Source organism: Centropristis striata, chromosome 15 (assembly GCF_030273125.1).
Source record: "Centropristis striata isolate RG_2023a ecotype Rhode Island chromosome 15, C.striata_1.0, whole genome shotgun sequence".
In the NCBI taxonomy this organism is placed as follows: Eukaryota; Metazoa; Chordata; class Actinopteri; order Perciformes; family Serranidae; genus Centropristis; species Centropristis striata.
Window position 1 is genome coordinate 28,316,191 of NC_081531.1, and position 26,376 is coordinate 28,342,566.

Here is a 26,376-nt window from a genome sequence, read left to right on the forward strand (position 1 = left end):
ACAATCAGGAATCGCTTCCGATGTCATTGTCGGAGGCATGGACAAATTGTATATTTCCTGGTTTATGTTTGAGGACTTTTTGGAGCATTTGATTGATTGTTCATAAAATGATTGGTTGTGATTGTTTTGACTGTGACATGAATACCTTGCCGCATGAGAGCTCCAACGCCAAACCAGAAACTGTTGAGTAAAGTGAAATTGTTCTGTATTAGAGTCGAGGACGGGTTGCATGGATGCGGGTTGTACCACTCGTACGGAGTAAACCTAGAACAGCAAAACAGAGAGAAAAAGAGATGAAAGGACATGTTAATATCAGAAGGAAAGATGCAAGATCTAAACAGGTAAAACCTCGTCTACGTACTGTATTGATTTGCTTATGATTTTTACAAAAATCTATCTTGGTTACATGTTGCTAGGTGCAGCCTGGAAGAAGTTTTTCAAACACTACCTGAGAGAGAGCTGAGGGAGAGAATGCAATCACTCCCCATTACTTAACAAGCACAATGAAAGGCAATCTGGCAGGTGACAGGCAGTTAAAGCACATTTTGGGTTATTTTTAGAAAGTACAGTCATGCTGATTATTACAGACTATTTGTTATTCTTTTGATACAAGAGGCATGACTCTGTTTAAATTGCTTGTCCACTTTCTTGTCCGTTAAACTTTCAAATTATTTACAGTAGAGCTTGTGTAAAGCTGACCCTGGATGTGCACAGCTTAGTCAACAGTTACCAACTATACCTAATTTACAGCAGAGATTCTCGATCATTTTTAAACCAAGGCTCCCCTACGAAATAGAGAATATCCAGGAACCCCCTCATGCATGTAATAATAAGACATATAGCTTTTTTATTTTTTACACCTTTTCCATAGTCTTAGTTTTGTGAACACAAGAGTAATGAAATAAAATAAATACTACTTATATTGGATTTTTGCAAGTTGTAGTTATAGGTTTTTTTTTAGATTAGAATGTAATGTACGAGCTATTGTATTTTTTTTTATTTTTTATTTTTTATTAAAAAATATTACTTGTCTAACTACGAAGCCTTTTGTAAAATAAATAAAATGACAATTTGCAAGAATAAATCTGATCACTTTTCAGGGACCACCACTTTGAGAATCATTGTCCTACAGGAGAGCAACCCTTATTCTTTTTCATTATGTGACACATGATTGAAGTATCAATCCATCCTCTTACCTGGCAATCACAAAGAGCACACAGCTGACTCCTGTGCAGGCTAGCAGCACATACATCCAGATGTCCGGAGACAGGGGATTAAGGAAGGAGAACACGCCCGGATTGGTGCCGTTAGGTTTGCGGTACAGGATGCTGATCCCTAATGTCATGAAGGGCTTGGAAAAGTCGATGACTTTCTCTCTGACATATGTGATGGTCAGGGGGGCCACAGCGAGGTCTGCAACCTTGAAAATAGTAAGAGGAAGTCAGAGACTTCAGGTCAAACAAGTTCTGCTGAAGGTTACATATGTACTTGATGAATGTCTGTGTTATTCCAGTGACATATTCAACTTTTATAAAGCTTTGCATTGTTCTTTATTGAACAACTGGGACATTTGTAATATAGAACAATATAAAAAAGCTAAACGAGATTAGAGGAAGGTGACATTTTTCTTCCCTAAGACTGATAGATGAGCATACAACAGTATTTATTAGATGTCATTAGTGTTAATGCGTTGTTTATTTATGTGATCAAGCAAATTAAAGTTAAATCATTTCAATTGGATAGAAATTTGTATTTGGTACAAAAACATATTTTAAATATCCAGAATTGATATACTTGAATTACATAAACATTAACATTAATAACTATTAACCATAGTCATACATTTATTTTCTTCTCAGTTTCATTTGATGTAATTACAGAAATTGCACATTTTAGTCAGATGAAAATGACAAAACATGATAAAATAGGCCAAAAATGTATTTAGTTTTGAACTCACATGATCAATCAGCTCCCGGACCATCCCGTTCCACTCTCCCTTATCATTCTGGGCGCCATATTTCCCATCACCCACCAGTCTGACTTCATATGTAAAACCCAAGATGTTGGAGAGCTCTTTCAAAAGGTCCAGACAGTAACCCTCGAAACGATCATTCCCACTCAGCTCCTTGTCAGACTTTTTGTACATCACATATGGAGGTTCCTGTATAGCAAAAGAAAACAAAGAAAACACTGTATGTTAATGTTTTAATGCATATTCTTCACTCTGATTCAATTCAAAAAGTGCTAAATTTAAGGCAAATTAATTTGGATTTTAATCTTAAAGATGCTTAACCACTTTAATTATTATGTCTAATTATTATATGACTTTGGTTAAACATCTACTTAATTATAAATTATCTTAAAAGCTATTTTTTCTCTCTGTATGGCCTGTGTGCATGATTAGACAAAACAGAGAAACAAATTCATACTATCCAGTTCAGCATCAACTTTCTTCTTCTTAGCACTCTTTTTTCCCACCACCTCCCTTCTCATTGTATTTCTCTCTGTTGTCCCCCTATCTGCTCTCTACATATGCACTCCCCTCCTGCTGTCCTCTGTTTAACCTTCCTCCTTACCTGGATCGTGGTGACAATAAGAGTCCTGTTAGCCAGAGAGTCTGTCACATTGTTATTCTTGTCTCGGCTGGATTTCTCTGTCAGGTTCATTCCCCTGTACGAGTTCCACACAGCAATCTGCAAAGGCAAATAGGGCTTTAGATTTATTGAACCACATTTTCTGGTTTCACCTGAAGGGATACTATGGAAGACAACACGTCAGTGTGTAAACATTTACCCCTGTTAAAGCTTTGAATTAGGCTGTATTTGGATCATTAATGATCGCTGACACTCATTCATCTTAAAGGACAGAATCTGTCTGAAGATATTTTGTCTCAGACACTGAATACTAACTAACTATACTGAAACTAGAAACTACTCCACTATGCTGCATATTAATCATATTTTCTAATTCGTCGAACAGAAAAATGAACAAGTGCAGAGGTGAAAGACCTGACACTTCTGGCCCATTTTCAACCTTCTGTTCCTTTCAACAACATTTCCTTTCGCTCAGCTTTACTCTGATGATTCTGGGCACAACTCCATTTTATGTCAAGTGAATATGAAAATAGAGAAGTATTTTTCCCCCCAAACCGAGCTGCTGATTGTGTGAGTCAGCTAAAAGTTTATAGCTATTTTTCAGCAAATTTCTGTTGTGTGTGAAGATTAATCTGACTCTCAGGTATTTAATATTTGTGCAAAAAGTTGTTGTTTTTTCCATAACAAATGTGGGCACAGCCACTTATTTATGAGGAATTGTTGATTATGACTATACTGATCATTACTTTCCATGAAATGAATGACAATTTGATCGATTCTTGACAGACAAAGTGTATATCTTCTCAAAACTTTTAATTACAATTAATAGAGGAATGTGTCAGATAACAAAATTATTCCAACTTTATGGGCGGCCGTGTACTTAATTCTGTTTGAGTCTAAAAAATACAAATGTATATATTATAGTAGTATATATAAATAAGAGCAAACAAGCTTTAATTACAATAACTGTTAGATAACCTGCTTTTGTGCATGTTATTACTTGAATATAGAGCAAAAAATGATAAGACAATTTGTCAATCCTCAATCTGCAACTATTTAAATATTTACATTTTATCGTTTTAGTCATTTAAGGCAAAAAGTAACATTTCTAGTCCGCTCTAAGCTGTAAAATACAACACACCTTTGTAGTTTTAATGTTATTTCCACGTTACGACTTAAAAGACTTGTATTATAGAAGTGAATCAGGCTCTGCCACTCAGCGTTGCAGACAGTATCTTCCAGAGGAAACATTGCAGACAAGGTCAATTATGACTATTTCTAATAAAAAAACTCTCATCCATAATTGAGATTTTATATTTTTAAACCTTTCCTTGAGCCAAAAAAAAAGCGATTTAAAATCAATGACGTCATCACATTTCAATTTCAGTCTATGGGGTCAGCGGGAACTCATAGGCAAGGAGAAACACTACTATCATTCAGCCTGTAAGACAGAAGCGACTTGGAGCTTTGGAGCTTATTTGGCATAAGCATGAGGTGGGCAATTCTAATTGGACTGAGTAGCGGGGCATTTTTGGGTCCAGTTGCCAGTTCTTCTTATACATCCATTGTACATTTTACACTTAAAGCTCATGCTTACGCTTAAGTTGGAAAAACGACTTCCCAACTCGGGAAATGCGACCATCTAAGGAGCGAATGAATGCAGCATTAGGTAGTGAGGAATTGGAAATTGCACCAGCAGGGACAGTATGAATGGGGGGGGGGGGGGTGTAGAGGACGACATGGTGTCTGCCCTCCAGTCTGTCACAGGAACTGTGAATGAGAGTGTCCGGTTCATCGGACGAGGCGGTATAATCCAGACAGTTATCAGATTAGAACAGGCGTCTGGCAGTTGGATTTTGACCCTTTCAAATCCCCTCACTGAGCAAAGGTCAAGGGGGCTCATGACATTGATGCAATGGAGTTAAGTGCATTAAATGATCAAGCTTGATTGTTCACAGAACCAAAGCTTTCCTCATTTTGCGATTCAGTCTGTGAACAAAAAGAAATGAATTTGGGTATTTCCAGTGAGAAACAATGGCCCGTTCATTCATTCATCCATAAGAGGATGAGTAGTAGTGAACGCATCAGTACTTCTTATTAAACTGAGCACTCCAGAAGGTACAGTCTTATTTTTCACAATTTATTTTGCAGAAAAGGGCTATATGGGATTACCTATTGGAAAAGATAACATGCTTTTCACTCCTCATTACGCTCTATCTTATTCTGTTCACCCAGTCAGACAGACAGAAAATGTGCTCACTTATAACCTTGCTAAAAGCACTCTATATCTCCACAGTGGCACTTTCGAAAAGAGACCACTCTGTGCGGGAGTCCATAAATCTGTCTTATCTCTGGACACCGCAGATGAGAAACACTGTGAATGGTTTTTGGGTTTAATTAATTGTATTGTCCTCAATCTCAAAGATAAATGGGCAGAGTGAGAACAATATTTTTGGAAGTGTGGAGGGTATTTTGGGTCTCCGATTGTGCGGTTTCACATAAATTAGCTCACGTTGTGTGTTTTTGGGGGAAATATCATCCTCTATGAAATATCAAAAGCAGGATTAGTCAGTTTGAAGTTTAAGTAATAAAGTAAACTGACCAAGTCAATGAAATCAATGCTAAAATATAGCCTAGGACGACTGAACGGCATACAGTCATCATCTTTTAAACCCCTAAGTCAAGGATTTACTGTGTATAGCCTTGCAAATTTATCATGCGTACCAGAGCGGCTCCCAACAACAAAGTGAGCTATAAAAACTGACAGGAATTCTCTCTCATACGCTGGGAGTAAAATGTTATCTATGAATCATAAAGCTCATCTCCATCCAGAACCAAATCAGACTGGAAAACCGTTACCAGAGAGCAGGAGACGCACTAAGCCAGAAAGCTGAGAGGGTAAAAGAAAAACCTTATTTCCAGAAAGTCAACAACTTTAAAATACTTCATTTCCTCAGAGACTCTCACTTTGTTTAGTCCCATCATCCTCTTCAGAGTGTATTTAACACTCCAGTGCCCAAGAACTAACGCAACTGCAACGGACTGATAATTCATTTTTCATGACCATAAAGTCGAGCGTTTTATGTGATGTGCTTACCATGTTGTGGTATTTCCTCTGAGGGGAGGCTTTTGAGGGCTAAAAGTACGAATGGAATTAAAATTACAGTATAAATCACTGTTTCTGCACCTTGACAGCTGCTGCCTGCCTCCACACCTGTCTGTCTGACAACTGAGACGGACGGAGAGGAAGAACTTCTGCCAACTTCTGACAGTAAACTATGTGTTTGAGGGGATGAATTAATTCAACATCCCTTATTTCTTTCAAATACTTGGTTTCAAGGTGATAAGCGGCAGTAGAAAAAACTATTTCATTTACACTTTAATATAAAGTTTATTTTGTAAGACTAAGCTAATGATAGATTCAGCTTTATTTGACCTAGAATTGTTTGATAAATACAAGGTGGATTTGATAGACATCTTTAACAACTGCAGTGGAGTGAGCGTTTAAATTATGCACTGACATATGCCAACTTGACTTAAACGCACAATATGTCAATTTCTGTTGCTATGGGGTCGAAGTCTGGCATAGGAGTTGTTGGCTTCACCACCATTGCCACCATTGCAGTCAGTCCCAATTCGGATTCAATCAGTGTTGTGATTCAATCACCCAGAGCCGGATTATCCACAGACGTCTCCTCCACTCAAAAACAAACGGACTCCGTAATTAAAACCAGTCAAAACAATAAACAAAGAAGTTTCAAGTTTAGAAAACGTGTTTTTCTCTAATGCTTTTCGGCAAGCAAACATCGTCCCGGAAGGACTTCAAGCCACGCAGCCGCTAACATTTGCTCAACTTGTTTCTCTGATAACTCCCAGATCCAGACGTTCAGAAGGTTTCTACAGCGAGCCGAAATACCCCGGGTTTTTCTGATATTTGAAATCCAGACTTCCAGTGACTAAATCCTTCCTCTGTTAAATTGATGTGGTAAAAACATCCACGATCTTGAAAGTGCACTATAAAATGAGGCTTCAAACTGGATAAAAGTCACTTCATGATGTTGTTGCGTAAAGGCATGAATATGACGCCATTGACAGTTGACAAAATTAACCGTAACGGACCATTATCATGTTAAAAATTATTATTATGTCCAGGTTTGAAAATCGTTGGAAACACTTGGGTTAATGCAAGTACACACCTCACCAAATATATAACAGTTCTATTTGTTTTTTAGACACTTTAATGCAGAAAAGTTACATATTTTACAGTTAAACTGTCATCCCCTCTGCCAACTGGATCCCTTGGGGTGCATTCAATTCTGCCAGTGTGTATTATTTCTACGAAAGTATGAAGGCAGTCTAATAGTGAAGCACATTATGAGTAGTGGACTGACAAGTCTCTGCAAAAGTAAAGGATCAGGAGAATGAATTCTCTTCTCTTTCTTTCTTATTTCTCTCAGCAACAAGCCGTGGTAAGGCATTCCAACGAGTCAAACTGCAGGACTTCTAACTTCATATGGAGTTATTCGTATGTCTACTTAAACAAAGGGGATAAAAAAAATGTTCTACCCCTGCTGATAAAGTTTTGACAAGTGTCAGAGCACTGCCTGGACCCAAACACGGGGAGAACTGAAATGTCAAATACATGGCATTGCTGTACACAAACCCAGTGAAGAGAAACAAGGTTGACAAGGCAAGGAGCAGGGAGGTGTGCGGCATACAGAGTGAGAAAAGTGGGGAGGAGGCGGGAGACAGGTTTTGAGGGGGGTCGAACAACAGAGGCTTGGACCGAACATGGCACTGGCACAAACCTTGATCCATCTTTTCGTGAGGCGACTTCCGCCCTCCACAATACCCTTTTTGAAAATGTGAAGACGACGTGAAGCACAGACAGCGTGGAAAGAAATAATTAATTGTTGCAGCATTATTAATATTCATGAGTGAACAAATCAGAACTTAATAATAAATGTGAGGATGGATTATGGGGAACAGAATCGCTCTCTCTCTCTCTCTCTCTCTCTCTCTCTCTCTCTCTCTCTCTCTCTCTCTCTCTCTCTCTCTCTCTTTCATTCACACATGCCTTAATGGAATGAATCAGCCTGGGTGAAGCAGTATGAGAGATGTGTAATTGGCTGTTGTAGGCCTCTGTGCTCACCCTGGCAGTTCCGTCCTCTTTGAGGCTGATGATGTCCAAATCAAAGTCTCTCCTCAGGCCATCTGTCTTATTAAGAACAATGTGCCCTGTCAGTCCATCCCACTGTGCCTATAGAGAGGAGACACAGAGGGAGAGACAAGTGGGAAATAGTCTCAAATGCAGTTTGAGTGCTTATTGAAGCTCTGGAGCAGACTCCCAGGAGGAGAAGTGTAGGGGACCAAAGCAGAGAGGGGAAGTCAGTGTTGACAGGTGAACACTGGAAAAAACTCTACAGGTTGTTTCTGGGGTAAGATCTCAGTATGCATGAACATTTAACTACATTTACGCATATTCATAGTAAATTTAAGTTGGTTTGCATAATATTACACATGCATCTTGTACATAGAAATGATTCATTTTCAAAAAAAGTCATCTATATCAGTTCACATAGTATATTTAATAAGCTGCAGTGTTTTTACAACACATGGTACATACAAATAGCTTTTCATTTCAAGCATGATTTCATATCCTGAACAAAGTGACTTTAATTCACATTATTGTCCCATGTGACACTTTTTTTTTTCTTGGATATTGGATATTTTTGGATGATTCCTGATACCTTATATGTGAATCAAAGCTAATCACAATTCTCTAAATTTGAATTGGTTTAAATGCTAAAATTGAGGGTATTATACAGTCATGGACATATCACACAGTATTTCCTGTGTGGAAACTGAAGAAATAATAGATCTTTTCTCTGTGCCTCTTTCAATTCTAGAAAGCTGAAAGTACGAGTTTCTCATGACAAGAAAATTGATAAGACCTCTTGCTTTATTTTCCTAGAGAAGAAATATTTCTTGCAGTAGGTCATATATTAACCATAACAACAAGTAAACAGTACACTGAGTTAGTTGACCTAAATTAACTGAAGTTAATAGTTATCTTCTGTTGATATTATTTTACCAGTTTTATATTATCATATATTGTTGCACACATTAACATTATATATACTATATATATATATAAATTGTATAATGTGTGCAACTGTAAACTGTTAAAATAACAAAAAAAATAATATTATTAATAACAGTGTTACCATTATGAAATGTCACTAAAAATACATCTCAAATATAAGCAAAAATATATTCACTGAAACTGAGAAACACTTTCCTGCAGTTTTAGAAGTTAAAATTCCTAAAATAAATTTAAAAAATGTAAAATCCAGGACATGATCCCCCTTTCTGTGTTGTCTGTCATGAAATGATGTGCACTGAATAACGAAAATGTGTCCACACATTCGAAATAGAATTCAGCTACCTCTGTCCACAGAAACACATGGAGTATTGTGCACAACAATAGCTAGAGGGAAGAGAAAACACGCAGGTTATAGTTCCCAGGATTTAATTTCAGCCATTGAAATGAAAGCTGCCTCACTCTCTTGTCAGAAATGTTTTTTAATTGAGTGCTTTGTGAGACATATTACTGGTTCTTGCAATCAAAAAGGCTCTTATCTGGTGATGAATGGCACAGGAGGACAGATGCTTCAAAGGATGGGCAGTGGCAAACAAAAACAAAAAGCTGATGAGGAAAGAGACACTTAGATGCAAAGAAAAGCAGAGAGAGAGAGAGGAAGAGAGGGAAGGAGGATAGGGGGCATGAAGAGGAGAATATGAGTGAGGGGATTGAATGAGAATGTTCCCTCTCCATGGTGGGCAACGGTCCTCTGCTGGATTTAAGACTTAGGAGATCAAAACACTCATGCATCAAAGGCCTCTTTTCTGTCTGTAGGCATCCAGTCTGACAGTCAGGCCAAACCACATGCTTTCAACTTATAAGTACATAAATACCGTATATTTGTGTACTTTCGGAAGCAAAGCCTAGCCCGTCAGGAAGAACCTAGAAAGTAACGTATCACATGAAATGATCTGAAATCCAGTTTCTGTGAGTTTTTGAGGGACATTACGCGAGAAATCTGGCAGATCATGTGCCCTCTCAAAACGCACCGAAACACATCGTTAAAAATGCAAGACGGTCAAGCTAAAAGCAACAGGAGTTTCTTTAGCCATGCTGGCGGGTATTTTAGCCCTCTGTGATCCAAGGACTTATCTGTCACTGACCTCTTTGAAGAGGTTCATGAAGCGCGGTCCAAAGCGCCAGGGTTTGTGGCGGTGACACTGCAGGGAGCTGACGGTCATCTGAGTGGCCCGCTGCGAAGCCACAGCAACCATGAACACTGCATCATACATCAAGGCTGCGTCTGTCTGCAGAGGAGGCAATGAGAGGAAGATGTTTTTTTCCCTTTTACAGCGCATTCAAAAGGCCATGAGAAGTACGAAACACCACTTAGAACAACCAACAACGGCTGAATTACAGTAATAGATGAGAGCTTGTCTTGAAGATAAAGAATGTGCTCCAGGAAAAACATTAGAGAAGTAAACAAAGTGTAGAGAAAGACTAAGGATGGAACAAACACAACTAGATTCACAGCCTCAAAATGTTGGCAGCAGTCCTGCAAAATGTAACGGTTTGGACTTTACATTTGTATGCACTCAGGCATGCAGCACACAGAGGTGCATCAGTGGCCTTCAGCAGAGCAGGTGTTTATATTGTTCGTGTTCAGTCATGTGAATAACAGTACACGGCTTACAGTCATTATTCCATCCATCAGGCCACTTTCTTGCTTGGGACCCTGCAGTCTTTCCATGGCCCACTTGTCCATCGTGGCGGCTACCCACGGGTCATCCACATTCAGCAGTCTGAAGCCCGTCATATTGACACCGCTGTAGCGGTATGGCTCCAAGTCCAAGGCAAACAAATCCTGCAATGGGAGAGAGGGGAGGAGGAGGGAAGGAGGAAATGTTGGTGTTTGTTTATGTGAAATGGAGAAAGAGCAGGGAAGAGATTTATGCTCTAGTTCAGGGTGCAACTCTCTCAGCCTTTTACTGTGAATTGATGAGCCACAGCAACATTTTTTTTAGCATTCCCAGTGAATTTACCAACCAGTTCAAAGCTGAATAAGCACACAGACGATCAGCTTGGTTTTACTGTGTCTGCTTTCTCCTTTTACGTATTCTAACTCACCAAAGTCGTGAAGAAGAAATGGTAGTACTCTGTCATCATTCCCATTGAGGAGAGCTGCAAAACGAGAGAAATAAAGTCAGAAAAGAAAATGTCAGGCCATGTTGATTACTTCAATTATGATAAGCTCTCCAGTGCTACAGCTACAGCGTCACATCTTCAATAACAAAATTATTTGGCTGGTCATTTCTCTTCTGCACAGTGCCTCAAATATGTTATACATTTAAAGTTATTATATAACTTTTATATGTTTAGGTTTATTTGATTAAATGAGATTCAAACAGAAGGTGCCATGACACATGAATAAGAACAAGTATTAAGGGATTTTACCAGGACTTGGTATAAATTAAACCACTGGAGGCTTAATTAAAAAGGTTAATGAATGTTTTGTCCTCTAAAATTGTTAATGATTTGCAATATAGATAAAAACAACATGAACAAAGATTTGAATGTAGCTGTAACAATTCCGTGTAAGGTATTAGGACTACACTGTTCAGTCCATCAGGCATGTTGGAATTGATGCACAAGGATAGTCACAATTACATGTGTCAGCATGTCTGTTGATTTCATAAATCATCAGCTACCGCACATCACCATCTGTGCTCAATTAGCTAAACAGAAACAAATCTATGTAATGAGAAATTAGTTCTGTATCATTTAAAATTCTGACTATGCTGGGAAGTGCTTTTCCTCATTTCAATTATAATATACTTTAATGACTTTCATCCCAGTGTAAGCCTTAGTAAACAAGGTAATAATGTGTTACCCCCGAAGGACGGATGTAGATGTGATGTAAAAACACTGACGTCAATCAATGGTCAAACCTGCTTGAGGAGCTCTGCAGCCATCCGGTAGGAGCAGTCAAAGAGAATAAAAAATTCCTTGTCTTTTTTCAGTTCCTTAAGCAGCGGCCGGGCATCTTGGTTACCCGGCGTCAGCTGGCGGATCTTGATCTTCAGGTTGAACTTTGCCGGAGCCTTGATCAACTCCTGCATCCGCATTAAACCTACAAAACGAAGAGTTAATTAGACGTTTATATTATCTTCTCCTAAACATTTGTTTTCCCCTGCTCTGCTGCAGGAAGGTCAAGGATAGTTCAGCAGGAAATGTGCTTGCTTTCATGGGAACTTCTGACTCCTAGCCTTTAAGAGAAGGCTGTCGTCTCACATGCATCACCCTGTTGCCCAACATCTTGCTTATCTTCTTCTCAGATTCTTCTACTTTCTTTTTAAACCCATCAAAGTGTTGGATAGCTTTTGCACATACCCCACATTATTTTATCTTGTACATCTGTGTTTTTTTACAACAGTGTGTAAATATGCAGGTGTGTATCCGTGTGACATTTCAGGAAAATATATTTCTGATCGAAAATAAAAGGTAAAAAAAAATCTATAAACCGTGACATTTCAACAGCAGCATTTCATATTCTCTGGGTCGTGGGCAGGGACTCTATATGGGACACCGCTGGATTTGAGGCTCTCTGTGTGAAGGCAGAGGGCAGGAGTGCTGGCAGCTGTTTGATATGAAGCACTCGTGCCCCGTCACAGATTGGGTTCACTAGCCGGAACAAGGAAAGTAGACAGTGGAATTGCATTTTGTGAGTAATTAGAACCTTGACATATGAATATATTGTAAGGTCCAGAAAACACAAGCAAGCTCTTCTGACCTCTTCTCCCTCTCCATTCTTCACTTCAAATGTCACCCTATGTTATAGTTGATATCCACTAATGCAGTGGCAAATAAAATCATTGGAAAAATACAGTTATCATTCAGAAAATAGTATTTTTTCACTTTTGAGGATGATTTATCTTTATAATATTGATATTATAATATAAGACAATATATTGACTGGGATCTGGATGAATTGCTTTTGCGTTTTTTGGTCTTAAAGGCGATATAACAGATTAAAAGAAATATTTCTGAGCTGAATTGTTCTGTTGTAGCTGAGTGAAATGAGCTGTGAATATGCATCAACCTGTTTGATCATCGTATCCACCATCCTCCATTAGCAATGTTTATCTTCCCTCAAAATCTCTTGTATGTAATATTTTCTGAAAGCAAAAAATAGTTCACACCGAAATCATTTTGTCAGATTTATATCACCCAACACGATGCTGCTGATAGTGCTTTGCTTCTGCAAATTTGCTTTTATTTCCTCATACGCTGATTTAATCAAGTGGGTTTACTTTCCATTATGTTCCTTTTCATGCATGGCAGAATCTAATGATGTTTTGAAGTATATCTGTGAATCAGTTTTGAAAGTTACAATGGCAATCTGACTGATAAAAACAATGGGTCCTACCTGTGCTGTCCTCATAGACCACTGTCAGCTTCCGCCATTTGAAGAAAGTGACCACGTCGAGGATGGCCCTGGCGATGGCCGTGTACTCTGGAAACAGGTTGATGAAGAAGGTGTCTTTGTTGTCCACTGACGGGTGTTTCCAGCGAGTCTGGATGTGAGGGACTTCCAGAGCGTTGCAAATGGACTGGACAGCGCTGACCGAGGAACTGTGGGAAGGGCCGAACACGGCGACCACCCCGAGAGCTAGCTGGTCACACACTGATGGCAAAAAAAAAAGCGGTACAAACACATGGTTTTCACAAGGTACAGGGAGGAAGAAGGGCTTTAACAACCGGGTGTTTTCATAAATTATAAATTATTCATGTATTTGTTTATGTAATCTATTTCTTTTCAAAAAAAAAAAAATTTTTTTTTTTTTGTAAATATGTATTATTTAAATATGTGTTTAGGTGAAAAAAAAAAAGTGTTAATTGAGTAGTGGAGAAGTCGTAGGTTTAAATAAGCATATGCTTCATCCTACTCCTTTTCGGACATATTGCGTTCACAATACAGCGTTTGTTTTGACTATTGCTATTTTTTGTTTTGTTTTGATTATTCTCATTGGATGTATTTGTCTTTGTGTTTCAACAAACAACTTTGTTGTGTTACTCGCACATGTTCGAAATAAAAGCTGAACAGAACTGAACTGAACTGAAAAACAAACAAACAGTTGAGTACCATTGCATAAATCTATGTTTTAATTATAATGGGGCTTTTTACGGCCAGTTGCCTAAAAATTGCAATATATCTCCTTGCCCACAGTATTGCAATGTATTGAATCATAACACCTGTATCATGATACATATCTCACCACCAGATTTTTGGCATTAATAGTATGTTTTTCTTTCTATATTCCTTGAGGATCTGTATAGGGCCAGGCTACGAAAATTGGATCAAGCTGTTAAACTAGGCAACGTTTTATAATGAGATGAGACAAGATTATGCAGTTCATCTCAAAAAAAAAAAAAAAAAAAACAACACAAAGGATTATTTGGTTTTGCAGAACTGAAACACATTCTACTCTTTTTTTTACCCAAAGTGAGACAATCCCACACTGTTGCAAGGCGACATTAGTCAAACTGCATGCAGAGTTATTTAAATGTCATTTATTAATTTATCCCACTCTGGATAAGAAAGAAAAATTGTTAAATAACCGTTAAATAAAAGTATCCATTTAAAGGTAAAGGCTCTTTAATTTTTCAGAACACCTGCTATGCACAAAGAACACACGAATGATTTGGGTGATTATGTTGTCATCACTTACAGTAATAACAGGTAAGCTTTGAAGCTTAACATAGATAAGTCTTTTAATCATTTCCTACCTCTCCTGGAAGCCTCAAAGCCATCAAAGAGGTTGATCCTCTGAATGTCGTATGTGAGAGTAGTGTTGGGCATCAGGGTCTTGTTGCGGTTGATGTTATTTACAGCAAACTTGAAAGCCAGCTCGTCCATACTCACTAACTCACTCTCCCGGGTCTCAAAAATACCACCTGCACATGGAGATGGGGGACAAAGACAAAGACACTGTCACTGCAACAGTCTGCGTGATAAGAGGGATTAAACTGATGGATTCTCTGCTCCTGTGTGGGTTGAGAAATTCTGCCACCTTTGATGAAATGAAAGCCTTTTAAAACCCACCACAGAAATGTAACAAAGTAAGACAGGGCTTCCAAAGCATCTTGTCACTGCAAGGATCAGCTGGAGAGGAAAACACAGGGAAGCCTGTTTTATTTGAAGTTTACACCAATACGCCGTTCAGGCTGGTTTTTAAAAAAAACAAAAAGTATTTATAAAAACGAAAAAAATGTTTTCAAAAGAACGTATTGGCCACTGGCTATTGGCAGCAAGTATCCAGAATATATGCACCTGAACTGAACCAACTTCAACTCCAGCAAGAAACCCTTGAAGTGCTTCTACATCTTGCTTTTAAAGAAGTTTGTAGAAGTTAGCTTTCAGGGCTTTCTGCCAGAAGGTTTTAGTTTTAATAGTAGTCATAGTAAGAGTAGTACTGGTATAAGGAGCAACAACGTGCATGTAAGGAAGAGGTTTGGATGAATGGGCCAAACACAAGACTTTCATACAGGAGATTGGGATTCATGTCCAAAAAACCTAGTTTAAAAACTTGGTTATTTATTACTATCTGTTGCAGTTGGGTTCAGTCATATTATTAAACAGGCAGCTGTTCTTTTAATGGAGATATGTTTAACTGGATATTAAAAACTGTATATAACAGATAAATGGGTACAATATAAAAGTGTGACTTTTTAGAAGATGAGCTAAACAGGAACCAATAGAAGGCAAGTTAAATGGATTAAAATGTGTGTTAAAAGGCAGCTGGATACCAGAAAAGAAGAGCTTTGATAACAAGTTCTGACAAAAGCTTTATGAATATTGTTTGTTTCATGGAAAATTTGTGGAATTTGTTAATTATGTCCCCCAATTATTGGACTTCTGATTTAAGAAAAACAAGTGGTTGTTAGACTCAGGCAGGTTCAAAAAGAGAACACACGTTTTAATCATCCAAGTGCACATGTGCTCTGCACAAAAACAACTCATGGATTTTCTCTTATTTTCATTAAATACAAAAATGACCAACAGATGAGCAAACATCATTGCCAAGTTAATAGAGTTCATTTCTTAGCACACACTTTCTAATAAAGCACCTATTTTAAAAAGGTTTTGAGTAGTAAGAAGTTTGGTTCATATCATCCAGTAGTCAAACAGTCCAGCTATCCAGTCAAAGGGATTTTTCACAAGCTGGCAACCAAAATGTTAACAGAGAAAGAGTATTTAAACAGCAATAAAGACACAGCTTCAACATGTATAAAGGGTGCCTTATAAGAAAGCAGCATCTGCATCCTATTTCCATGGAAAGGATACAAAAAGAATATATGTAAGAGTCTACAATAAGTTAGAAAAGGTGTTCATTTGTCATACAAATCAGGACAACAGGCTGCACGGTCTAAAATTAAACCAAATCTTTTCTGCGGCCTGTTTTAATGACGGTCATTTCAAATAGTTTGTTTTATGCAAACCCAATCCCCCAGCCATGAACAAATCCATAAATACGTTATGACCACAATAAAAAGATATTTGTGGTTTCAATGCCTCCAGCTTCAATATTCTATGAGCAGAGAATTCATTTGGAATTCCCACAGAAGCATGCAAATGAAGATGAATATTAAGTGCTCTAAGATGAACAATCATAATTTTTCTCCAAGGCATAAAGTACATTCTTAAAGACTTTGCTTCTCAAAGTAGGACGAAAGTCATATGGAGCTGCTCTAGAACTGTTCGGGACCCAAGGCCACACACACAACTGGCTGCATGGACCAGCTGTCGGCGGGCTTTGAAGAAACAATGCTGTTCAGACAGACTTCTTAAATTGCCCCGAAACTCCTCATCAACATCCTGTCATCCGGGTGCAGAAGATGTGAAGTGTGGACTAAAATGTGAGATGAAATGGAAGTAGTGTAATTGCTACCGCACTGTGAAAGGGCAGGAAATAAAAAGGCTTTAAGAGCTCCTTGTGAAAGTTCAAAAACAGGTTTTTGAAAGATCAGTCAAGTCACATCACAGACACGGAGCAATGAAAAAAATCACTGGACAAGGAATTGTCACTGCTTGTAGTTACATTTTTCAGGGTAGTTTCTTCAGCATGAAACAGCAAGTTTTGGTTCCTTTGCTGATTCTTAAGATGATTCTCAAGACTGAATCAAATCAAAAAACATTTGTTCCATTAGTGGTTGAGTTCTAATAAAATGCTTCCTGTCCTTTTTTTGATGTGTTATAGTGAGCAAAAGATAACAATGACTTCAACAGCTTTTACTTTTATAAAAACATGACATGAGAACAGAGAGAGCAGTACATAAGAAGAGTAGAAGTCCAAGTTTGTTCAGAAGCACTACAGCAGTTGAAGACCATTGCATTAATCTATGTTTTAATTATAACGTGTTTTTTTTTTTACCACCGGTTGCCTAAAAATTGCAATATATCTCCTTGCCCACAGTATTGCAATGTATTGAATCATAACACCTGTATCATGATACATATCTCACCACCAGATTTTTGGCTTTAATAGTATGTTTTTCTTTCTATATTCCTTGGATCTGTATAGGGCCAGGCCAGGAAAATTGGATCAAGCTGTCAAAGTAAGGCAACGTTTTAAAATGAGATGAGACAAGATTATGCAGATCATTTCAAATGTTCTTAGAAAAAAAAAGATTTTTGTTGCTTGTCTAGATCATATAACGGAAATGGGTAGCAGAGAACCAGGGACTGGTGCATCCGTGTGCATCCCACGATTGGGTGCTGTACATATAACCTATTTTATGTTTTATTATACAAGCATCTGGTTTTTAAAGCTGAAAAAGAAGAGGTTTGTTACTCTGCTCAGATTAAAGGTGCGACACTGTGCGACCTATGCACTGAACAAATAATCTATCTATAAAAGCAAGAAGCGACTGTGTGTGTGTGTGTGTGTGTCTTGTGCATTTCGTTAGTCAGACTGACCTAAGATTTCGAATGTGGCTTGCGCTTGGCACGAAGGTGTGCATCCTTGATTTTGAAGATATTTTAATTCATTTTTCAAAATATCATTATTTACGTAGGACGTGTTGCAGCATTGCACTGTTTCCGATCGGACGCCTTTTAGGGGAGCTCCGCCCCATTGTTTGATAGGCCTGGTCAGTAACACAATTCACTCTGGATTTCCACACCTGACTCATCTCATCTGTAAGTCCATTTAGCTTTATTCCCTTCCTATGTTGCATTACTATGTAATTCAGGGATGACATTCATGTTCCTTAGCATAATGCCCATAATCACATTTTGATATGAGATACTTACGCAATATAGTGTATCAGATAACTGGGTTCATGTTAATGTACTTTTAGTGCAGCGTACTGCGTAATGTGCTATCTCACCATTAGCATGCTAAGTGGAGATTTAAGCCCTTTCTTCCGCATCAGTTTGATCCATTGAAAACAGTTAAAACAAAACTTTATTAACTGACAGCTAAGCATAATACGGACGGAAAGATAGCGTTTCTGTGTTATTTAAGGTTACACTAGCAAGAGGCATTAGCATTACCTACAAAATACAATCTCACACTATACGAATACATACTTCCTACGGGCACTGCACTACTATTTATAAAAGACTGCAAATTAATTCACTGGATTTGCATAGTTTTTATGAACCTGGTCCCAGTAGTGACACTGTAAAGTACTTCAGGGTTTGTACTAACTTTTAAATACATCCAAGATACTTATTTCTACAAACAGGCACTGATAAATGTCCAGGGGAATTATTTTAAGGCATCCTGAATCACTGGGTAGTCATAACAGGTGGAGAATTGATTCTACCTGGCTAATTGCTGCTTAACAATAGAATATAATATGGGAGGCTGGGCGGAAACATATCAGGATGTTGTGTACACAATAGGGAACAAGTGCTGGTCATGTACTATACATGCAGAACAGCCTGAGACGCTCCATGTGTTGTGTCAGTCATAATATAAATAACCAACCTGATTTAATGTGCTGTGTGAAAGTTCAGGCGGTTATGATCAATAGCTGATGCATGTCACTCCCTCAAAATGATTTATCTGTAAGGCTTCGATTGGTTCTCAATGCATGCTTAAGGAATATTAATTTGTTTTGCCACAGATTCCTCATGCATTTACACAACATAAACACATTAGCAGCATTCAAACACCAACATAGGTACTCAAAAATGTCACAATTAAGTCCTTGTAAATGCAAGGGCAGCCAATTATCATAATAATAAAAAAGAACCATTAGGCCGTTAACATGAAAATATAATTTGTTCTACAATTAAAGTGATTACTGGGGGGAAAAAAATGGTCCCATAAAAATGTGAATATTTGGTACTGTACAACGGACGGATGAGAGATTTATCTGCCTGCTGCAGTGGGAGGAAAACATAAAACAAAAAGCTGAAGAACGATTTTGAGCTTTGTGCCAACCTGTCAGGCAGACCTGATCAATCTCCTCAACAACCCACCGGGGAGATGAAGATGTTTGTTTGTGTGTAGAGAATCTCACCCTGTCTATCCATCACTTCATTATTTAATTACAAATAATTATGTTTTACATTAGTCATGCCTCATCCCCTCTTGCGAAAGGAGCTTGAGCTCTACTGTGGGTTGTGACTGTTGCAATCATAAAAATGACTTTTTTTTCTTGTCTTTTTTAACAAGGTGTTTTTTTTCCATGTGAATGGATTAATGTACCTTGGAGCACTAAAAGCATTCATTCAGCTCCCAAGATAATGAAGAATAATTTGCCTCGGGAACATGTATTCATCTGGCCTTAAAGACCGCATAAACAGGTTTTAAAAGTTTCAGAGGACCCTGTAAATGCCTTTTAACATGCGTTTGAGGTTTGCAGGTAGATTTTATCTGCATAATATATAAGCACACTCAAGATGCGCGAAGGCTGCTTGAAACACATGACAGCTCATTATGGCCAAACTGAGGCTGAGTGTAAACAAAAAAAATCTAATTTATTTCCATTTGCCCCACTGGGGATTAATGTTCGTGTAAGATTTGTGCTATTCGACAACATTTTACATTACACCCATGTCAATAATTAACATAATAAACATACTTATGTTTTGTAATCCTAATATTTCTTATAAAATTCGTACAATATATTATAATCCATGTTATAATTATCATTTATCTTATGGCCCGTTAAACAAATGAATACCTTTTGAAAATGTTTGTGATTTGTTCTTGCATTAATTTAGTTATATTTACTCCACTTTTATTTCAAACAAATACCATTAATAGTGTTTGATGACCATATTCATGTATAAGTCAATGTATAAGTCATTATAAGATGCTTTATAATGTGTTATGAATATTGTTACAAAGCATTATGAATATCTATGAGAGCTTATAATTATAACTAGCAGCGCATTTTGCAGAATGTATATAATGCATTATACACAAGTGTTACCAGTATGTCTTCTTCATTTCTTCTGTGTTACAGAAATGACAATAACATCTTCACAGTTGAAAGATGTACCCAGGATGTCACAGTTTTGTAATTTGTTAAGGTGAAAAACAGGAAAATTCTGCATTTGTCATTTTTTCACTTTTGATTTTTGAAGTTGTGCTAACCTGCAATTTGCATAGAGATCACGGAGATATTTTGAGCACCCTAACCTACAATCTGGATACAGGATTTTGTTGCTGTTCCACATCACTTTGACGTCATAAAAAATATCAGACTGCTATAGTTCTAGAAAATGCTACTTACACATTACTGATTGAAAATGGAACAATAAGTGGATGATTGAGAGCCATTAGGTTCATTACTGCACAGGCCTGAATTATCGTACCACCATGCTCCTGAAATTTTTGTACTTTCAAAAAAACAAGAGGGGAGTAAATTTAAGGGAAAAAATAAGAAAAGGAATAATTTCTTCTTTATCTGTTTGACCTCCAGATGGTAATCGCAAAAAACTGTAGATGAGTCATCTTTTATTCAACTCTACATTCCTGCCTAGGAGTACCTAGATAGATAGAAGAAATGTGGATGTTACTCTGTAAGATCACTGAGCTGGACAAGAAAGTTCTCCTTTTTCGCTGACAGTGACAGAAACTACTGCCATCTGTGTCTCTCTGAAAACAAGGACTGTCATGCACTTAGCTACAGGCAGGAGGAAAGGAAGGCATCTGGGAGGGGAGGGGAGGGGAGAAAAAGGGTCTCAGGTGTCAAACTGAATGACAGACATTTCACTGACGGCACCCTGGCTGAGAAAACACAGGGGAAACATTTTGTTCCGACAACAAATCAAGGGAGTCACAGAAATGGGCATACAAGGGAAAAATGCAATCAGGGATGTCAGAGGGGGGAAAAGAGAAAAAATAGACGGAATTGAAAATGACTGCAAGGGCACCAAAAACACTTGGGAGTAGTATCTGAAAGTCAGCATCACTACCTGAGTGCACTTGCATAAGTGAGAGTGATGCACATGTAGAATCACTTAATACAAAATCTCTCTATTTCAGGTTTTTGGTACAGAAATCATAATGATCCAGATAATTACCCTCAATTGCAGCATTTTGACAGAATTACAGTTTGACATTTTGGGCACAAGGTTTGCAAGGAAGCAGTATGTGTTGCAGTTGCAATAAACTGGCAAAAGAAACAAAGCCTCTTTTCAGATTGTGTCTCCGTCAGGTTCCAAAATCATTTGTTGTGCAACACTAAACGAGACGAACGAAAGGGAAGCGTAGACGTGACTGTTCGCTCACCATCTTTAATTCAATCTGTACGTCACAAGGGAAGCCTCAGGATCAATATGTACAAATGGATACCAATGTTATCAATGTAATCCCATGACAAACTACAGCTCCTTCTCCTTTCTCACAAGCAAAAGTCTGGGCTTCTGCCAGCATGATGAACGATCACCCTACTGAGGCAGCCAACTCCACAGCATATCTGTGTATATCTTCTACAGAAGTAAGGCCAACTTTCCAAAACTCTGGCAATTTGGCCGAGGAGATATTCATTCGTTCTCCTAATGGCCAGTAGCTGGAGAGAAAGGACCTAATGAATAAAATTAAGCAGGCACCCTTTTTTATAAATGTAGGCTACGGCTCGAGCTTGACTTCATTTTAACACAAAGCGACACCTGGAGCCAAACTTCAATGATTTCTCTCACTCGCTTACAGACACACACACACACACACACACACACACACACGCATGACTGCGTGTGCACACAAGTCTGTCAGAGTTGTGCAGTTCTCTGGACTTGTGTTGTTCAAGGGGGTCTGAGCGGAACCATCAAAGCTGAACTTATTAGTTTTGAAGGGTCCTGAATATTAATGTGTGACTCCGTGCTAACTCCAGATCAGAAACCCTGTGCATTTTTAACTGTGACCAGATTTTAGAAACAAAACGCTAGCTGTGCAAAAAAGAGATCCTACACTGTAGTGAGTGTATCAAGATTTTATAGATCTTAAGATAAATAGATCCATAGAGCTTATATATTCTGGGTGGCAAGAACTGTTTGTCATGAGTACCAGTTTCACTTTAATTCAGAAAGTGTGTCACAAGTTAATAGTTTGTTCACCAAAGTGCACTGATCCTTTAATTGTTCAGCTTCTCACTTATACACTGTGTGAACTCAAGAGTGAGAGTGGTAATTTATGAATGGGTGATACATTTATAGACATTTAAGAACCTATAAAGACATTAAAAAGTATTTTAGGTTGACAGATTGGGAACCGTTTGACTGGTGTCTAGCCTCTGGGATTCAATGTAACCTTTGTCCTTTCAGCAAGCTCTTTAAAGTGCCCCTCCACTCAAAAATGTGTTTTGCCACTTCACTTAAATGTTTGACCTTCACTGTGCAGAATGATATATGTGCAGAGGTTGACAGAGGAAGGCTGTTTTACCATGAATCTGCTGAAGGGGGGAAAGTTTCCCTTTGCTCACCTTAAATCTGACTTTAATACAACATCAAGTCCAAAACAGTTGGGAAGCTGTGTAAAACATGAATTAATCAGAAAGCATCAAATTCATAATTCAGAGTGTATATTTACAAAAGCAAATTTTTATCAGATTGAACAGACCGTCTTTGTAGTTTTCAATTGAATGCATGTCAAAATGGATGAGTAAATCATAGCATTTTGATTTATTAATGTTTTAGAAAACATCTAAACATCTATTTTCGTAATGGGGCTTCTTTGTTTTGGTCAGGATAGAGGTAATGGGTGTTCTGTTTTCATCTCATCACTTTGAACCTGTTTTCAGTAAATCAAAGTTAATTGTAAGATTCTGTTCCAATGAAAAAGGTCTTGTTCAAGTTTACTGGTATGACAAAAAAACTCAAATGTTTATTTTTGCTAGTGTGTACCTATACTTTTAAGCCTGTTTGTCGCTAGAAAAATAGCATCCTAGCATCCCATTTAATGGCACAGTTCACCTGAATTACAGGTGCACCTTGCTGAAAAAGCGAACTAGCCATTGCTAAAAGCTAGCAAGCACTAGCATTACCTGATAACTTCGTGTCCTCCTCACCAGCTCGATCCTCTGGTCCAAATATTGTCAAAGTCATATGGCAACTCACTTATTGATAACTCACATATGGTCACTACAAAGCCAATGTAACGCTCGGTCTGTTTATATAACAGTACAAAGTGAGCATATTAGATAAGCTGTTGTTTGCAGGGATGAAGAATAATCAGTGAAGTGAAGCTGAGGGGAGAGCACTTTATCGGACAGCTACCAGGCCTGTTAATGGTAACTGAGCGACCCAGTTCTCTGACTTTCAGCGAACGTTACTGTGGTTGTTGTAATTATGGCAGCGATTGAAAACTCCCCATTTGTTTGGTTTTCATTAAAAAGTCAAAATATTTGATATTTTTTTATTCTGATGGATGCATCATGTAGCCTAGATAAACTATTTAGTTTATTTTAAGCATAAAAAGGGTAAACACTGTTTAGCGGTCATAACTATAGCAGTCAGATGCATTCAGCATAAAGTCCCAAGATAACATGGTCACTTGTTAATCCATAACACCGGTCCTAACACAACCCCATCATTCCTGACCACCACCAGTGGCTATAACTATTTTATTAATCTAATTCAATCTTTGGGGATATTTTACCTGTATGAGATGGTGCCATTTCACTCAGCACACTTACAGTTACATTAACCCATTGCTAATGCTACCTATTTTTATTCTTTAAGTCATTCATCTAGTTATTCCCCTTTAGGTCATTTTAGGTTTCCAGGGAATCTCCAGATTGGAAATTGGATGTCTGGATACAGCAGGTCTAAACTCTCGTAAATCTCCCCTGGGGCATTTTAAGGGGTCAGTGGCGTTTAATCCAACAATTTTTGCAATATAGAGTTAAATTTCCTTTGATTTAAAGTGCGAACTGAACTCTTGAAATACTTGGAATGAATGGTTGGGCCATTCATTTTGCTAACATGTCTTCTGCCAAGATGGTGGCATAAACAAAATGTGAAAACACCTTATATTCATTGTTTTTGTTTTGTTTTTGAAAACCTATTTTTGAAGTCCCATGCTTTCCAGTGCCTAACCCAGACCCATAGAGTCTTTATAGCATTAAATGGCTTATTTTCTGTTGTTAATGTATCCTGTGTTACTGGACCTTCATTGTGGAATGTTTTATTGTGTATTGTCAAATATGCAAATGGAAACGCAAAAGAATGATTTATTTTGTAGAAAAATGTAAAATATAATAATCCGATCAAGGACCAGTATTGCATGTGAACTTTTTCTATCCTATACTTCCTCAAGTTAGAAACCGGTGGCAGTGACACCAATTTCCAACCAATTCAGCCAATTACGTCCACATATTACAGTTGGACTCAGCTGTGATTCAAAGCCTGAATGTGAGACGCCTGGATAATAAACAGAGCCCAGAGCCTCCTCCAGTCTAATCAAGTCCAGGTGAACTTCTCTCACTCCTCTCTTAACTCCACTACACGGCCTATGACAGCAGTACTGAGGATGATTACATCGTCCACACTGGCTACATTACATCCATCTAAGTGATAGATAGGTTTCAGCTGTTGTGAAGATCAAGTGCTGAGGGAATGATTTTGAATGAAAATGCCCTACCAGGAGTGTCTAGTCGCCAGAGGAGTATACAGGGGAGAATCAATAATCTATTACTTTCAGATATTTGTGTGCCTGGTGTGTGTGTAATAATACTAAGTTGAAATTGGATTGAAATTTAAATGAAAAGACACTTAGATATAACACATTGCAGATAATATATTGCATGCGTTTCAAACAGAATCACTCATGGTAAAGTGTGCTGAAAGTTTAATCACAATTATAGTATTTTAGCTGTCATTTAAAACACAATTTTAACATTATAGATGACATTTTTAAGACATTTCAACAAAATTATGATTACTAGCAAGACATTGTCTGCTCAAGATAATTAATTGATAATTTTGAGTGTTTTAATTATCAGCTCAGGTGGATCCTCCACACATTTTGGTGCTCTGTGATTCAAAATTTGCATAGTAATTGAATTTGTAGACTCAATAAGGGCTGATGGGTGTTAACATTTATCTCCAATTAACCGGCTGGGAGTTTAACTGTCAAAGCATGTTTTGTCCTTTGATGCAGTTAACCTTTTCCTCTGTCGTGCCACATCCTCACTGACAGTTTAACATAGATAACAAGACGAACAGGAAATAGGATGCGAGACTCCAAATACCCCTGAATTGATATTTAATGAGGTAAGTGAAAAAAATAAATCTATAAAAGTTTGGGGTTATAAAAACTATATTTGACACACATTTGAGAAAGGAGGGAGTGGCAGGTGCTCCCCTTTATCTGACAGTAAAAAAGGATAACTAAGCACTCTTGGTTCAACTCAGGGAAATGCCAACAACACCGCGCGTAAACAGCTGTTGCGCTTACCGATTCTGAGGACTTGTGCAGAGCTCAGACAGAGCTGCGCAGCGAAGAGAAGATAGAAGAAAAGTCTCTTCCTTTCCTCCATAGTGCTCCAGGCGAACTCACCGCAGGTATTGACACCATGACAGAAAGAAACTGCCTCTATCCAAGCGCCGAAACACCTGCCGTGCCATGCCAGCGCGCAACCCAAGTTTTATTCCCAATCCGAGCCTCTCCACTCTGCATCACTCCGTAACGCCGAAGAAACGAAAAATGATGATCACCAATCACCTGGATTCAACTTTCCTTTTCAAAAATCAATGCAAGTCACATATTCTGAATAAAACCTGGCTGCAAAGAAACTGAGTCAGAGGATGCACGTCCACTTTACTACTCATTCGTCAGTGCGCCTCCGCTCCGAAGCGGCAGGAGCTGGAGGCAGTGAGCGCGCGGATTAGTGTCAAGCACGCCGAAATATCAGTGATTTCCGGTGAGACTTTTCAGAAGAAAAAACAAAAACGGGTCGTAGCTGCTTGTTGAGTAATTGTGGAAATTGACACTTAAATGTTTTTGTTAATCCACTCTCCATAAATGAGAGAAAGAGATGAGATATTTGACTGGCAGAAGCTTTCATTAATGTCATCATATGACGTCTATGTCACATAGGGACGTATCATTATACATTACACATGCATTTCATATGCATACTGTGAATTATTGCAAAATACTTTTTTTCACATTTCTGCCCAAAACAATCAGTTTTAATAACTGTATAACTTGCATTTTTATCATTTATTTATTG

At 38.1% G+C, this 26,376-nt stretch overlaps 1 protein-coding gene across 1 annotated transcript in view; it reads right to left on the bottom strand.

The window, feature by feature from the left end:
* Positions 1-26,080, bottom strand: part of grik1a (glutamate receptor, ionotropic, kainate 1a) — a 39,293-nt gene extending 13,213 nt beyond the window's left edge. The window contains exons 1-12 of the mRNA XM_059352226.1: positions 25,599-26,080; positions 14,467-14,634; positions 13,106-13,363; positions 11,628-11,809; positions 10,807-10,860; positions 10,373-10,543; positions 9,843-9,986; positions 7,747-7,854; positions 2,577-2,693; positions 1,958-2,161; positions 1,197-1,420; positions 146-264 (exon numbers count right to left, since the gene is read on the bottom strand). Coding sequence (XP_059208209.1) covers positions 146-264; positions 1,197-1,420; positions 1,958-2,161; positions 2,577-2,693; positions 7,747-7,854; positions 9,843-9,986; positions 10,373-10,543; positions 10,807-10,860; positions 11,628-11,809; positions 13,106-13,363; positions 14,467-14,634; positions 25,599-25,680 — 1,831 coding nt within the window. The 5' untranslated portion in view covers positions 25,681-26,080. The remainder of the gene's footprint in view (positions 1-145; positions 265-1,196; positions 1,421-1,957; positions 2,162-2,576; positions 2,694-7,746; positions 7,855-9,842; positions 9,987-10,372; positions 10,544-10,806; positions 10,861-11,627; positions 11,810-13,105; positions 13,364-14,466; positions 14,635-25,598) is intronic.
* Positions 26,081-26,376: the final 296 nt, after the last annotated feature.